We start from the raw sequence: 16,042 nt of genomic DNA, 5'->3' as shown, positions 1-16,042 counted from the left end.
ACACACACTCACTCTCACTGGAGACGAATACCACACACACACACACACTCACTTGGACCGTATCCCCCCCACACACACTCTCAATGAGGACGTATCCGACACACACATACACTCTCACTGGGGACATATCCGACACTCTCACACGCTCTCACTGGGGACGTATCCGACACTCTCACACACTCTCAATGGGGACGTATCCGACACTCACACACACTCTCACTGGGGACATACCCGACACACTCACACACACTCTCAGAGGGGTCGTATCCCCCACAATCACACACACTCTCACTGGGGACGTATCCGATAATCACACACACTCTCACTGGGGACGTATCCGACACCGTCACACACACTCTCAATGGGGACATATCCGACACTCTCACACACTCTCAATGGGGACGTATCCGACACTCACACACACTCTCACTGGGGACGTATTTGACACTCTCACACACTCTCAATGGGGACGTATCCGACACTCACACACACTCTCACTGGGGACGTATCCGACACTCTCACACACTCTCACTGGGGACGTATCCGACACTCGCACACACTCTCACTGGGGACGTATCCGACACTCACACACACTCTCACTGGGGACGTATCCGACACACACACACTCTCACTGGGGACGTACCCGACACTCACACACACTCTCACTGGGGACGTATCCGACACTCTCACACACTCTCACTGGGGACGTATCCGACACTCGCACACACTCTCACTGGGGACGTATCCGACACTCACACACACTCTCACTGGGAACGTATCCGACACCGTCACAGACACTCTCACTGGGGACGTATCCGACACTCTCACACACTCTCACTGGGGACATATTCGACACTCTCACACACTCTCAATGGGGACGTATCCGACACTCTCACACACTCTCACTGGGGACGTATCCGACACCATCTCACACACTCTCAATGGGGACATATCCGACACTCACACACACTCTCACTGGGGACGTATCCGACACCGTCACACACACTCTCAATGGGGACATATCCGACACTCACACACACTCTCACTGGGGACGTATCCGACACCGTCACACACACTCTCAATGGGGACATATCCGACACTCACACACACTCTCACTGGGGACGTATCCGACACCGTCACACACACTCTCAATGGAGACTTATCCGACACTCACACACACTCTCACTGGGGACGTATCCGACACCGTCACACACACTCTCAATGGGGACATATCCGACACTCACATACACTCTCACTGGGGACGTATCCGACACCGTCACACACACTCTCAATGGGGACGTATCCGACACTCACACACACTCTCACTGGGGACGTATCCAACACACACACACACTCTCACTGGGGACGTATCCGACACTCACACACTCTCAGTGAGGATGTATCCGACACTCACACACTCTCAAAGGGGACGTATCCGACACTCACACACACTCTCACTGGGGACGTATCCAACACTCACACACACTCTCACAGGGGACGTATCCGACACTCACACATACTCTCACTAGGGACGTATCCGACACTGTCACACACACTCACTGGGGATGTATCCACCACATACACTCTCACTGGGAACGTATCCGACACACACACACACTCTCAGTGGGGACGTATCCGACACTCACACACTCTCACTAGTGACGTATCCGACAAAAATACACACACACACTCACTCTCACTGGGGATGTATCCGATACTCACACACTCTCACCGGGGATGTATCCGACACTCACACACACTCACACTGGGGACGTATCCCCCACACACACACACACACACACACACACTCTCACTGGGGACGTATCCGATAATCACACACTCTCTCACTGGGGACGTACCCGACACTCACACACACTCTCACTGGGGACGTATCCGACACCGACACACACACTCTCACTGGGGACGTATCCGACACTGACACACACTCTCACTGGGGACGTATCCGACACTCTCACACACTCTCACTGGGGATGTATCCGACACTGACACACAATCTCACTGGGGACGTATCCTCCACACACACAATCTCACCGGGGACGTATCCGACACTCACACACACTCTCACTAGGGGCGAATCCGACACTCACACACACTCTCACTGGGGACGTATCCGACACTCACACACACTCTCACTGGGGACGTATCCGACACTCACAGACACTCTCACTGGGGACGTATCCGACACTGACACACAGACTCTCACTGGGGACGTATCCTCCACACACACAATCTCACCGGGGACGTATCCGACACTCACACACACTCTCACTGGGGACATACCTGACACACTCACACACACTCTCAGAGGGGTCGTATCCCCCACAATCACACACACTCTCACTGGGGACGTATCCGATAATCACACACTATCTCACTGGGGACGTACCCGACACTCACACACACTCTCACTGGGGACGTATCCAACACTCACACACACTCTCACTGGGGACGTATCCAACACACACACACACACTCACACTGGGGACGTATCCGACACTCACACACACTCTCACTGGGGACGTATCCTACCATCACACACACACACTCACTCTCACTGGAGACGAATACCACACACACACACACACTCACTTGGACCGTATCCCCCCCACACACACTCTCAATGAGGACGTATCCGACACACACATACACTCTCACTGGGGACATATCCGACACTCACACACACTCTCACTGGGGACGTATCCGACACTCTCACACACTCTCAATGGGGACGTATCCGACACTCACACACACTCTCACTGGGGACATACCCGACACACTCACACACACTCTCAGAGGGGTCGTATCCCCCACAATCACACACACTCTCACTGGGGACGTATCCGATAATCACACACACTCTCACTGGGGACGTATCCGACACCGTCACACACACTCTCAATGGGGACATATCCGACACTCTCACACACTCTCAATGGGGACGTATCCGACACTCACACACACTCTCACTGGGGACGTATTTGACACTCTCACACACTCTCAATGGGGACGTATCCGACACTCACACACACTCTCACTGGGGACGTATCCGACACTCTCACACACTCTCACTGGGGACGTATCCGACACTCGCACACACTCTCACTGGGGACGTATCCGACACTCACACACACTCTCACTGGGAACGTATCCGACACCGTCACAGACACTCTCACTGGGGACGTATCCGACACTCTCACACACTCTCACTGGGGACATATTCGACACTCTCACACACTCTCAATGGGGACGTATCCGACACTCTCACACACTCTCACTGGGGACGTATCCGACACCATCTCACACACTCTCAATGGGGACATATCCGACACTCACACACACTCTCACTGGGGACGTATCCGACACCGTCACACACACTCTCAATGGGGACATATCCGACACTCACACACACTCTCACTGGGGACGTATCCGACACCGTCACACACACTCTCAATGGGGACATATCCGACACTCACACACACTCTCACTGGGGACGTATCCGACACCGTCACACACACTCTCAATGGGGACTTATCCGACACTCACACACACTCTCACTGGGGACGTATCCGACACCGTCACACACACTCTCAATGGGGACATATCCGACACTCACATACACTCTCACTGGGGACGTATCCGACACCGTCACACACACTCTCAATGGGGACGTATCCGACACTCACACACACTCTCACTGGGGACGTATCCAACACACACACACACTCTCACTGGGGACGTATCCGACACTCACACACTCTCAGTGAGGATGTATCCGACACTCACACACTCTCAAAGGGGACGTATCCGACACTCACACACACTCTCACTGGGGACGTATCCAACACTCACACACACTCTCACAGGGGACGTATCCGACACTCACACATACTCTCACTAGGGACGTATCCGACACTGTCACACACACTCACTGGGGATGTATCCACCACATACACTCTCACTGGGAACGTATCCGACACACACACACACTCTCAGTGGGGACGTATCCGACACTCACACACTCTCACTAGTGACGTATCCGACAAAAATACACACACACACTCACTCTCACTGGGGATGTATCCGATACTCACACACTCTCACCGGGGATGTATCCGACACTCACACACACTCACACTGGGGACGTATCCCCCACACACACACACACACACACTCTCACTGGGGACGTATCCGATAATCACACACTCTCTCACTGGGGACGTACCCGACACTCACACACACTCTCACTGGGGACGTATCCGACACCGACACACACACTCTCACTGGGGACGTATCCGACACTGACACACACTCTCACTGGGGACGTATCCGACACTCTCACACACTCTCACTGGGGATGTATCCGACACTGACACACAATCTCACTGGGGACGTATCCTCCACACACACAATCTCACCGGGGACGTATCCGACACTCACACACACTCTCACTAGGGGCGAATCCGACACTCACACACACTCTCACTGGGGACGTATCCGACACTCACACACACTCTCACTGGGGACGTATCCGACACTCACAGACACTCTCACTGGGGACGTATCCGACACTGACACACAGACTCTCACTGGGGACGTATCCTCCACACACACAATCTCACCGGGGACGTATCCGACACTCACACACACTCTCACTGGGGACATACCTGACACACTCACACACACTCTCAGAGGGGTCGTATCCCCCACAATCACACACACTCTCACTGGGGACGTATCCGATAATCACACACTATCTCACTGGGGACGTACCCGACACTCACACACACTCTCACTGGGGACGTATCCAACACTCACACACACTCTCACTGGGGACGTATCCAACACACACACACACTCACACTGGGGACGTATCCGACACTCACACACACTCTCACTGGGGACGTATCCTACCATCACACACACACACTCACTCTCACTGGAGACGAATACCACACACACACACACACTCACTTGGACCGTATCCCCCCCACACACACTCTCAATGAGGACGTATCCGACACACACATACACTCTCACTGGGGACATATCCGACACTCTCACACGCTCTCACTGGGGACGTATCCGACACTCTCACACACTCTCAATGGGGACGTATCCGACACTCACACACACTCTCACTGGGGACATACCCGACACACTCACACACACTCTCAGAGGGGTCGTATCCCCCACAATCACACACACTCTCACTGGGGACGTATCCGATAATCACACACTATCTCACTGGGGACGTACCCGACACTCACACACACTCTCACTGGGGACGTATCCAACACTCACACACACTCTCACTGGGGACGTATCCAACACACACACACACTCACACTGGGGACGTATCCGACACTCACACACACTCTCACTGGGGACGTATCCTACCATCACACACACACACACACTCTCACTGGGGACGTATCCTACCATCACACACACACACACACTCTCACTGGAGACGAATACCACACACACACACACACTCACTTGGACCGTATCCCCCCCACACACACTCTCAATGAGGACGTATCCGACACACACATACACTCTCACTGGGGACATATCCAACACTCTCACACACTCTCAATGGGGACGTATCCGACACTCACACACACTCTCACTGGGGACATATCCGACACTCTCACACACTCTCAATGGGGACGTATCCGACACTCACACACACTCTCACTGGGGACATATCCGACACTCACACACACTCTCACTGGGGACATATCCGACACTCTCACACACTCTCAATGGGGACGTATCCGATACTCACACACACTCTCACTGGACACATATTCGACACTCTCACACACTCTCAATGGGGACGTATCCGACACACACATACACTCTCACTGGGGACATATCCGACACTCTCACACACTCTCAATGGGGACGTATCCGACACTCACACACACTCTCACTGGGGACGTATCCGACACTCACACACACTCTCACTGGGGACGTATCCGACACTCACACACACTCTCACTGGGGACGTACCCGACACTCACACACACTCTCACTGGGGACGTATCCAACACTCACACACACTCTCACTGGGGACGTATCCAACACACACACACACTCACACTGGGGACGTATCCGACACTCACACACACTCTCACTGGGGACGTATCCTACCATCACACACACACACACACTCTCACTGGGGACGTATCCTACCATCACACACACACACACACTCTCACTGGAGACGAATACCACACACACACACACACTCACTTGGACCGTATCCCCCCCACACACACTCTCAATGAGGACGTATCCGACACACACATACACTCTCACTGGGGACATATCCAACACTCTCAATGGGGACGTATCCGACACTCACACACACTCTCACTGGGGACATATCCGACATTCTCACACACTCTCAATGGGGACGTATACGACACTCACACACACTCTCACTGGGGACATATCCGACACTCACACACACTCTCACTGGGGACATATCCGACACTCTCACACACTCTCAATGGGGACGTATCCGATACTCACACACACTCTCACTGGACACATATTCGACACTCTCACACACTCTCAATGGGGACGTATCCGACACACACATACACTCTCACTGGGGACATATCCGACACTCTCACACACTCTCAATGGGGACGTATCCGACACTCACACACACTCTCACTGGGGACGTATCCGACACTCACACACACTCTCACTGGGGACGTATTCGACACTCTCACACACTCTCAATGGGGACGTATCCGACACTCACACACACTCTCACTGGGGACGTATCCGACACTCTCACACACTCTCACTAGGGACGTATCCGACACTCACACACACTCTCACAGGGGACGTATCCGACACCGTCACACACACTCTCAATGGGGACGTATCCGACACTCACACACACTCTCACTGGGGACATATCCGACACTCACACACACTCTCACTAGGGGCGTATCCGACACTCACACACACTCTCACTGAGGACGTATCCGACACTCACATACACTCTCACTGGGGACGTATCCGACACCGTCACACACACTCTCACTGGGGACGTATCCAACACACACACACTCTCAGTGAGGATGTATCCGACACTCACACACTCTCAATGGGGACGTATCCGACACTCACACACACTCTCACTGGGGACGTATCCCTCACAATCACACACACTCTCACTAGGGACGTATCCAACACTCACACACACTCTCACTGGGGACGTATCCGATAATCACACACTCTCTCACTAGGGACGTATCCGACACTGTCACACACACTCTCACTGGGGATGTATCCACCACATATACTCTCACTGGGAACGTATCCGACACACACACACACTCTCACTGGGGACGTAACTCACACACACACACTCTCAGTGGGGACGTATCGGACACTCACACACTCTCACTAGTGACGTATCCGACAAAAATACACACACACACTCACTCTCACTGGGGATGTATCCGATACTCACACACTCTCACCGGGGATGTATCCGACACTCACACACACTCACACTGGGGACGTATCCCCAACCCCCCACACACACACACACACACACACTCACACTGGGGACGTATCCCCCACACACACACACACACTCTCACTGGGGACGTATCCGATAATCACACACTCTCTCACTGGGGACGTACCCGACACTCACACACACTCTCACTGGGGACGTATCCGACACCGACATACACACTCTCACTGGGGACGTATCTGACACTGACACACACTCTCACTGGGGACGTATCCGACACTCTCACACACTCTCACTGGGGATGTATCTGACACTGACACACAATCTCACTGGGGACGTATCCTCCACACACACAATCTCATCGGGGACGTATCCGACACTCACACAAGGGGCGTATCCGACACTCACACACACTCTCACTGGGGACGTATCCGACACTCACACACACTCTCACTGGGGAAGTATCCGACACTCACAGACACTCTCACTGGGGACGTATCCGACACTGACACACAGACTCTCACTGGGGACGTATCCTCCACACACACAATCTCACCGGGGACGTATCCGACACTCACACACACTCTCACTGGGGACATATCCGACACACTCACACACACTCTCAGAGGGGACGTATCCCCCACAATCACACACACTCTCACTGGGGACGTATCCGATAATCACACACTCTCTCACTGGGGACGTACCCGACACTCACACACACTCTCACTGGGGACGTATCCAACACTCACACACACTCTCACTGGGGACGTATACCCCACACACACACACACACTCACACTGGGGACGTATCCAACACTCACACACACTCTCACTGGGGACGTATCCGACACTCACACACACTCTCACTGGGGACGTATCCGACACTCACACACACTCTCACTGGGGACGTATCCTACCCTCACACACACACACTCACTCTCACTGGAGACGAATCCCACACACACACACACACTCACTTGGACCGTATCCCCCCCACACACACACACTCTCACTGGGGACATACCCGACACTCACACACACTCTCACTGGGGACATACCCGACACTCACACACACTCTCACTGGGGACGTATTCGACACTCTCACACCCTCTCAATGAGGACGTATCCGACACTCTCACACACTCTCACTGGGGACATATCCGACACTCACACACACTCTCACTGGGGACGTATCCGACACTCACACACACTCTCACTGGGAACGTATCCGACACCGTCACACACACTCTCACTGTGGACGTATCCAACACGCACACACTCTCAGTGGGGACGCATCCGACACTCACACACTCTCTCACTGGGGACGTACCCGACACTCACACACACTCTCACTGGGGACGTATCTGACACTCACACACACTCTCACTGAGGACGTATCCGACACCGTCACACACACTCTCACTGGGGACGTACCCGACACTCACACACACTCTCACTGGGGACGTATCTGACACTCACAGACACTCTCACTGGGGACGTATCCGACACTCACACACACTCGCACTGAGGACGTATCCGACACTCACACACACTCTCACTGGGGACGTATCCGACACTCACACGCACTCTCACTGGGGACATATCTGACACTCACACACTCTCACTGGGGACGTATCCGACACTCACACACTCTCTCACTGGGGACGTATCCGACACTCACACACACTCTCACTGGGGACGTATCCGACACACACACACACTCTCACTGGGGACGTATCCGACACTCACACACACTCTCACTGGGGACGTATCTGACGCTCACACACAAACTCTCACTGGGGACGTATCCGACACTCACACACACTCTCACTGGGGACGTATCTGACACTCACACACTCTCACTGGGGACGTATCTGACACTCACACATATTCTCACTGGGGACGTATCCGACACTGTCACACACACTCTGCCTGGGGACGTATCCAACACTCTCAGTCCAGAGCCTCTACATACACTGTCGTGGATCTAGAGTAGATCCGAGTGTAAGCACTCATTTTGGAGATGGGCCTGTGCTGACTGTCAGCGATGGGGAGAAGTTACCCAATTATACTAGATGTGGCTTCATCCTGACAGGACAAAATCCAAACAAAACCAAACCAATTCCGAAGGTACGTACCCAAACAAGCTCACGACATATTCTCAACCACATTATTTGTTGTTCTGTCTCAGGTTTACTATTCACTGATGAACTGTGACAGGGAATTTAGATCACAGCAGTTCTGTTGTCTTGGTTACACCTCTGACACGCAGAGGTCGGTTTGGAGGGTGGGTGAGGGGTAAGGGGGGGGGTCAGTTGGAATGAGGGGGTACTCAGGTTGAGGGTATCGGCCGGGGGAGGAGAAGGAGGGGACCAGGGGGAGGGTGTTCAGAGGGAGGGCGGGATTGACGGGGGTCGGGGGGATGTGTTCAGAGGGAGGGGGATAGACTGGGATCAGGGGGCTGTTCAGAGGGAGGGGCATAGACGGGGGTCAGGGGGAAGGGCGCTCATAGGGAGGGGAATGGATGGGGGTCATTGGGAGGGTGCTCAGAGGGTGGGGCATGTACGTGGGTCGGGGGGGTGATCAGAGGGAGGGGGATGGTGTTCAGAGAGGGGATAGACGGGGGTCTGGGGGCGTGTTCAGAGGGAGGGGGATGAATGGGGTCAGGGAAGGGTGTTCAGAGTGAGGGGGATGGACGGGGGTCAGGGGAAGGGGCAATGCTGGGGCGAGGGAGAGGCAATTATCAAATTTACCACACCCTGTGATCCTCCCTGCCCCCTGTCATCGTGCATGTCCGCTCCCGCCGCCTCCCCCAGCCCGGACTCACCCCCGCCCGCAAAGCCGGGGCGCTGATCCGCACTGGTTCGCTCCGTTTCCTAGTGACGGGGAGCGAGAGCGGGATTCCGGGGGCGGTGCTGCTCAGGGCAGCGGCCCGGCCCTGAGGCCCACGGGCAGCTGTGCCAGGCCCGGCCCGGAGCTCCCCCTCGCCCTCGCTTTCATCGCTGCTCCCGTAGGCCACCAGCGACATGGCGGCGGCTGCGGCGGCTCCGTCACCGCGCGCCCGCCATTGCCCACTCGCTCTCGCGAGGCTTGGCCGTCCCTATCGCGCAGCGGCTGCCGGGAACCGCCGTCCCTCGCCGCGCATGCCGGGAGTTGTAGTCCTTTTTCAGCAATGATAATTTGTACTGAAAGTTGGACCAAAGTTTAATATTGTCTCCTTCTGTACTGCATGACTCTCCGACTATAAAACATGTCAACATGAGAGAGAGAGAGAGTCTTATGGCGCTTGTCTCATCTCTGCCCTACATTTTGGTTGAAAGACCTTTTTGTCTTCTTCACTTCTGATGAAGCGGTCTAAAGAATCAGGTTTATTATCACTGATATATCACCAAATTTGTTGTCTTACGGCTGCAGTGCAATTCAGTACATAAAATTACTATGACGTACAAAAAAAATCTAAACATCTCTGATTCTCTCTCCACAGATGCTGCCTGACCTGATGATAAATCCCCGCACTCTCTGCTCTTTGTTAATATAGAATTCCAGCCTCTGCAGATCTCCACAGCCCCTGACAGTGGCAACACAAATTGATATAGTTGTCAGAATCAGGTTTATCATTGCTGACAGCAGTACTGAGCAAAACATAAAATTACTATTTGTTACCAAAATAGATGGATATGCTAAAGGAAGGAATACAATAGAGTGTTCATGGGTTCATGGACCATTCAAAAATCCCATGGTAGAATAGGAAAAGCTGTTCTTGAATTGTGAATGAGGGTCTTCAGGCTCCTGCTCTTCCTCCCTAAGGTAGTAACAAGAAGACAGCATTTCCTGGATGGTGATGAGCACCACTTTCTTGAGGCACCAACTTTTAGTGTTGTCCTCAGTGGTGGAGTGGGGAGTTGTGCCCATGCTGGAGCTGGCTGAGTCTACAATCCTCTGCAGCCTCCTGTCATCCTTTGTATCAGAGCTCCGTACCAGGCTGTGATGCTCTCCACGGTACATCTGTAGAAATTTGCTAGAGTCTTTGGTGATGTATCAAATCCCCTCAAACTCAAATGAAGTAGAGTCATCAGAGTGCTTTCTTCATGCTTACATCAACGCGCTGGGTCAGGATAGATCCTTTGAGTTTTGACACCCAGTTGTCACCTCCCCTTTCCACCACTCACCCCTGAATGAGGACTGGTGTACATTCTCCCAACTTCTTCTTCTGAAATGCACAATCAATTCATTGGTCTTGCTGGCAATGAGTGTGAGGTTGCCTTCATCACTAGGGACTTCAAGCATAAGAGTCATGAGGTCATGTGGCAGCTGGCATGCAGTTCTGATCACTCCATTCCAGGAAGGGTGTGGGAGAGGCTCACTGGGATGCTGCCTGGGTTCGAGGGCATGAGCTGTGAGGAGAGGCTGGACAGACTGGGGCTGTTCTCTCTGGAGTGGAGGGGAGACTTGACGGAGGTTTATAAGATTATAAGGCATAGAGGGGGGTAGACAGACCAGGGTGGAAATGCCTGTTGCCAGAGGGCATTACTTTAAGGTGAGCTGAGGAAAGTTGGAAGGAGCTGGGTGAGGCCGGTCCTTTCCTACACGGAGAGTGGCGGTGGAGGTGTTTCAGGTTTGTAAGGAAGAAGGGAATAGTGGTATGTGGACCATGTGCAGGCAGATGGGATATAGTTTGAATACAAGATATTCTACAGATGGTGGAAATCCAGAGCAACCCACATAAAATGCTTGAAAAATTCAGCAGGTCAGGCAGCATCTGTGGAAGTGAATAAACAGTTGACGTTTCGGGCTGAGACCCTTCTTCAGGACTGGAAAGGAAGTGGGAAGAAGCCAAAATAAGAAGGTGGGGGAGGGGAAGGAAGGTGATAGATGAGAGCAGGTGGGTGGGGGAGGAAGGATATTCAGCAAGGTGGTGAACTATGGAGACGTACTTACAAAAGCTCCTAAATATACCCTCACTTCAACCTGCAGCCTGTAACTTCCCTTTAGCAACGTAGCTTTGAACTGGCAATTTCACCATCTTCTGAAGGACATGGCGGACTTAGTTCTCAAGCAGACGGGTACGGCACCTTTAAGCTGATGAAGGTGCATCAGCATAGCCGGAAGAGAGGAAGGAGGGGAGGGCTGAGGAATTAACCTTCCTCTACCCAGCATCTTGTTAGCAACCGCACAGTCACTGGAGAACTAGACTGAGGACAATGGGTAAGGTTGCTGTCTCACAGGGAAAAGAGAAATTGCAGCGTTCTGTGTTCACCGGATACAGCAGTAAGACCCAGGAGCTTCTTGATCGCAGGTTGGACCGGACTGCTGATTCAGAGAAGGCAGAAGCTGTGGGTTTGCGTTTCTCTTTGTGATGCTCAGGCACAGCGGCAGTTCACATGCTGCAAAAGGAGGTGCTGTGTGTCACCATCACCAAACGGAGACGCCTTTCAAATCACAGTCGGGGACTTCAACCAGGCTTGTTTGAAGAAAACCCGGCCATTTGTTATCAGCATCCAACCTGCAGCACCAGGGGTCCCAGCACACTCGACCACTGCTGCACTACGATTAGGAATGCCCACCGTTCCACTCCGAGACCACATTTTGGGAAATCTGATCGCCTGTCTGTCCACCTGCTACCGGAATACAGGCAGAGGCTAAAGAACAAGGCTGCAGAGGTAAGGACAACAAAGAGGAGGCCGTGGGAGGCCGAGGAGCAGGTACAGGATTGCTTTGAGCTGGGCTGTGTTCAAGGACTCATCAGAGGATCTGAATGAATACACCACATTAGTCACGGAGTAGATGAGTGCTTCCCCACAAAATCATTCAGTCTGCCTCAACAAGAAGCCCTGGATGAACCATGAGGTTCTGTAATCTGCTGAGGACTAGATCAGAGACATTTCTGGTCTGGAAACCAAGTAAGATGCAAGAGGTCCGGGCACGATCTCTGAAAAGCCATCTCACGTGCAGAGTGGCAATTCCGGAGCGAACGTGAATCGCTAAAGGATGATCGACAGCTGTGGCAGATGTTGAATGCGACCTCCTACAAAGAGAAACCCAGTGACAGCTGTGGCAGATGTTGAATGCGACCTCCTACAAAGAGAAACCCAGCGACAGCTGTGGCAACAAGGCTTCACTCCTGGATGAACTTTTGTGTTCATTTTGACTGCCAACACATGGAGACCCTTCACAAACACCCATGGGCCACAATGACCCTGTGATTTCAGTTTCTGAGGCCGATGTGCGAGCAGCCTTCAGGAGGGTGAGCCCATGAAAAGTATCCAGCCCAGACGGGGTACCTGGCCAAGTACTAAAGATCTGTGCTGATCAGCTGGCTGGAGTGTTCACTGAGATCTTTAACCTCCAGCTTCTGCAGTCTGAGGTACCCACCTGCTTCAAGCAGGCTTCACTTATACTGGTGCCTGAGAAGAGCATGGTAACCTGCCTCAATGATTATCCTCCTGGAGTGGTTTGAGAGGCTGGTGTTGAAACATGTTAACTCCTGCCTGAGAGGTGACTTGGATCTGCTCCAGTTTGCCTGCTGTCACAACAGGTCCACAGCAGATGGTGTTTCATTGGTTCTTCGCTCAACCCTGGAACATCTGGACAGCAAAGATGCATTCATCGGGATGTCTTTATCAACTACAGCTCGGCATTTAATTCTGTCATCCCCTCAAAACTAAACACTAAACCTCAGGGCCTTGACCTCAAACCCTCCTTGTGCAACTGGATGTGTGTGCCTAGTCCCCCACTTGTGACTGAGGTGAAACATAGCTCCAAAGCCATTTGTGTGTTTGCTGATGACACAGTAGGGTAACATAACGGGTGGGAACATGTGCATAATCCACAAACAAGTTAGGGTTCACTTTCAGAGGCTGGCCTGACATGATGACGTAATAGAACATAGAGCAAAGAACACTACAAGGCGTACGGTGTATTGGCCTTCATCAATCGTGGAATTGATTTAGGAGCTGAGAGGTAATGTTGCGGCTATATAGGACCCTGGTCAGACCCCACTTGAAGTACTGTGCTCAGTTCTGGTCACCTCACTACAGGAAGGATGTGGAAGCCATAGAAAGGGTGCAGAGGAGATTTACAAGGATGTTGTCTGGATTGGGGAGCGTGCCATCAGAATAGGTTGAGAGAACTCGGCCTTTTCTCCTTGGAGCGACAGAGGATGAGAGGTGACCTGATAGAGGTGTACAAGATGATGAGAGGCATTGATTGTGCGGATAGTCAGAGACTTTTTCCAAGGGCTGAAATGGTTGCCACAAGAGGGCACAGGTTTAAGGTGCTGGGGAGTAGGTACAGAGGAGATGTCAGGGATAAATTGTTTACGCAGAGAGTGGCGAGTGTGTGGAATGGGCTGCTGGCAATGGTGGTGGAGGCAGATATGATAGGGTCTATTGAGAGACTTTTAGATAGGTACATGCAGCTTAGTAAAATAGAGGGCCATAGGTAAGCCTAGTAATTTCTGAGGTAGGGACATGTTCGGCATAGCTTTGGGCCTGTATTGTGCTGTAGGGTTTCTATGTTTCTATGCTTCTATGTTACAACACAGGAACAGGCCCTTCAGCCCACAATGTTGTGCCAAACCAGCTGAAACGTAAAGTCAAAAACACTAAAAACTAATCCCTCCTACCTACGCCATGTCCCTATCCTTCCAACTTCCTCACATACAGGTGCCTATCTAAATGGCTCTTAAAAGCCTCCAAAGTATTTGCCTCTACCAGGGCAGTCCAGGCATCCACCACTCTCTGAGTTAAAAAAACTCACCCCTCACATCCCCTTTGAACCCACCCCCTCTCACCTTCAATGCATGCCCTCTGGTATTAGACATTTCAGCCCCAGGGGAACAGATACTCCCTGTCCACTCTATCTCTGCCTCTCATAACCTTCTAAACCTCTATCCGATCTCCCCTCAGCCTCCACCGCTCCAGAGAAAGCAACCTCTCCTGATTGAGGGACTGTGGGTCGCCACCCAGCTCCCCCAGTAAACACATGCACCACCACATGTGAGTTTACTCAACCGCTGGGCGGATTCCCAAACCTCACCAAACCCACGTTCTCCACTACAGTCTCAGAACACGGGGTCCAGCACCACACTCCCACCAGTCCATGCCCACATGGGTAGACGGGACCCAGAAAAGCTGGCAACCACGAAAGCTGAGTTTACCAACTTAGAAAGACTGTATGCCAGTCGAATAGCCCCTCCAGAAGTCTAATGGTGGTGCCTTAACGAGGTCACCACTCCCGATCGTTACCCGGTCCCACACTTCCAAGACTTGGGCGCATTTAGCTGAAATCTTCCCACTGCCCCACACTACTAAATAACTACAGGAGTTTTTAGGCACGGTGAGTTTCTATCACTGCTTCATTCTGTGAGCTGCTGAACATATGCCGCCCCACCCCCCATAGTGCGCCAAACGGCAATAGCCCTAATGACATGCTTGACTGGTCAGCAGATGTGACCAAATCATTTGATGACACCAGCAAGTTCTATCCAGTGCGACCCTACTGGTGCCC

At 52.7% G+C, this 16,042-nt stretch overlaps 1 protein-coding gene across 1 annotated transcript in view; it reads right to left on the bottom strand.

The window, feature by feature from the left end:
- The window catches only part of prcc (proline rich mitotic checkpoint control factor), a 94,602-nt gene extending 83,980 nt beyond the window's left edge, over positions 1-10,622 (bottom strand). Inside the window, exon 1 of the mRNA XM_073061196.1 lies at positions 10,362-10,622. Within this exon, the coding sequence (XP_072917297.1) occupies positions 10,362-10,562 (201 nt within the window). The 5' untranslated portion in view covers positions 10,563-10,622. The remainder of the gene's footprint in view (positions 1-10,361) is intronic.
- Between the last annotated feature and the right edge of the window lie 5,420 nt (positions 10,623-16,042).

Source organism: Hemitrygon akajei, chromosome 11 (genome assembly GCF_048418815.1).
Source record: "Hemitrygon akajei chromosome 11, sHemAka1.3, whole genome shotgun sequence".
NCBI lineage: Eukaryota > Metazoa > Chordata > Chondrichthyes > Myliobatiformes > Dasyatidae > Hemitrygon > Hemitrygon akajei.
The sequence above is the reverse complement of the archived record's forward strand: the minus strand, read 5'-3'. Positions and strand labels throughout refer to the sequence as shown.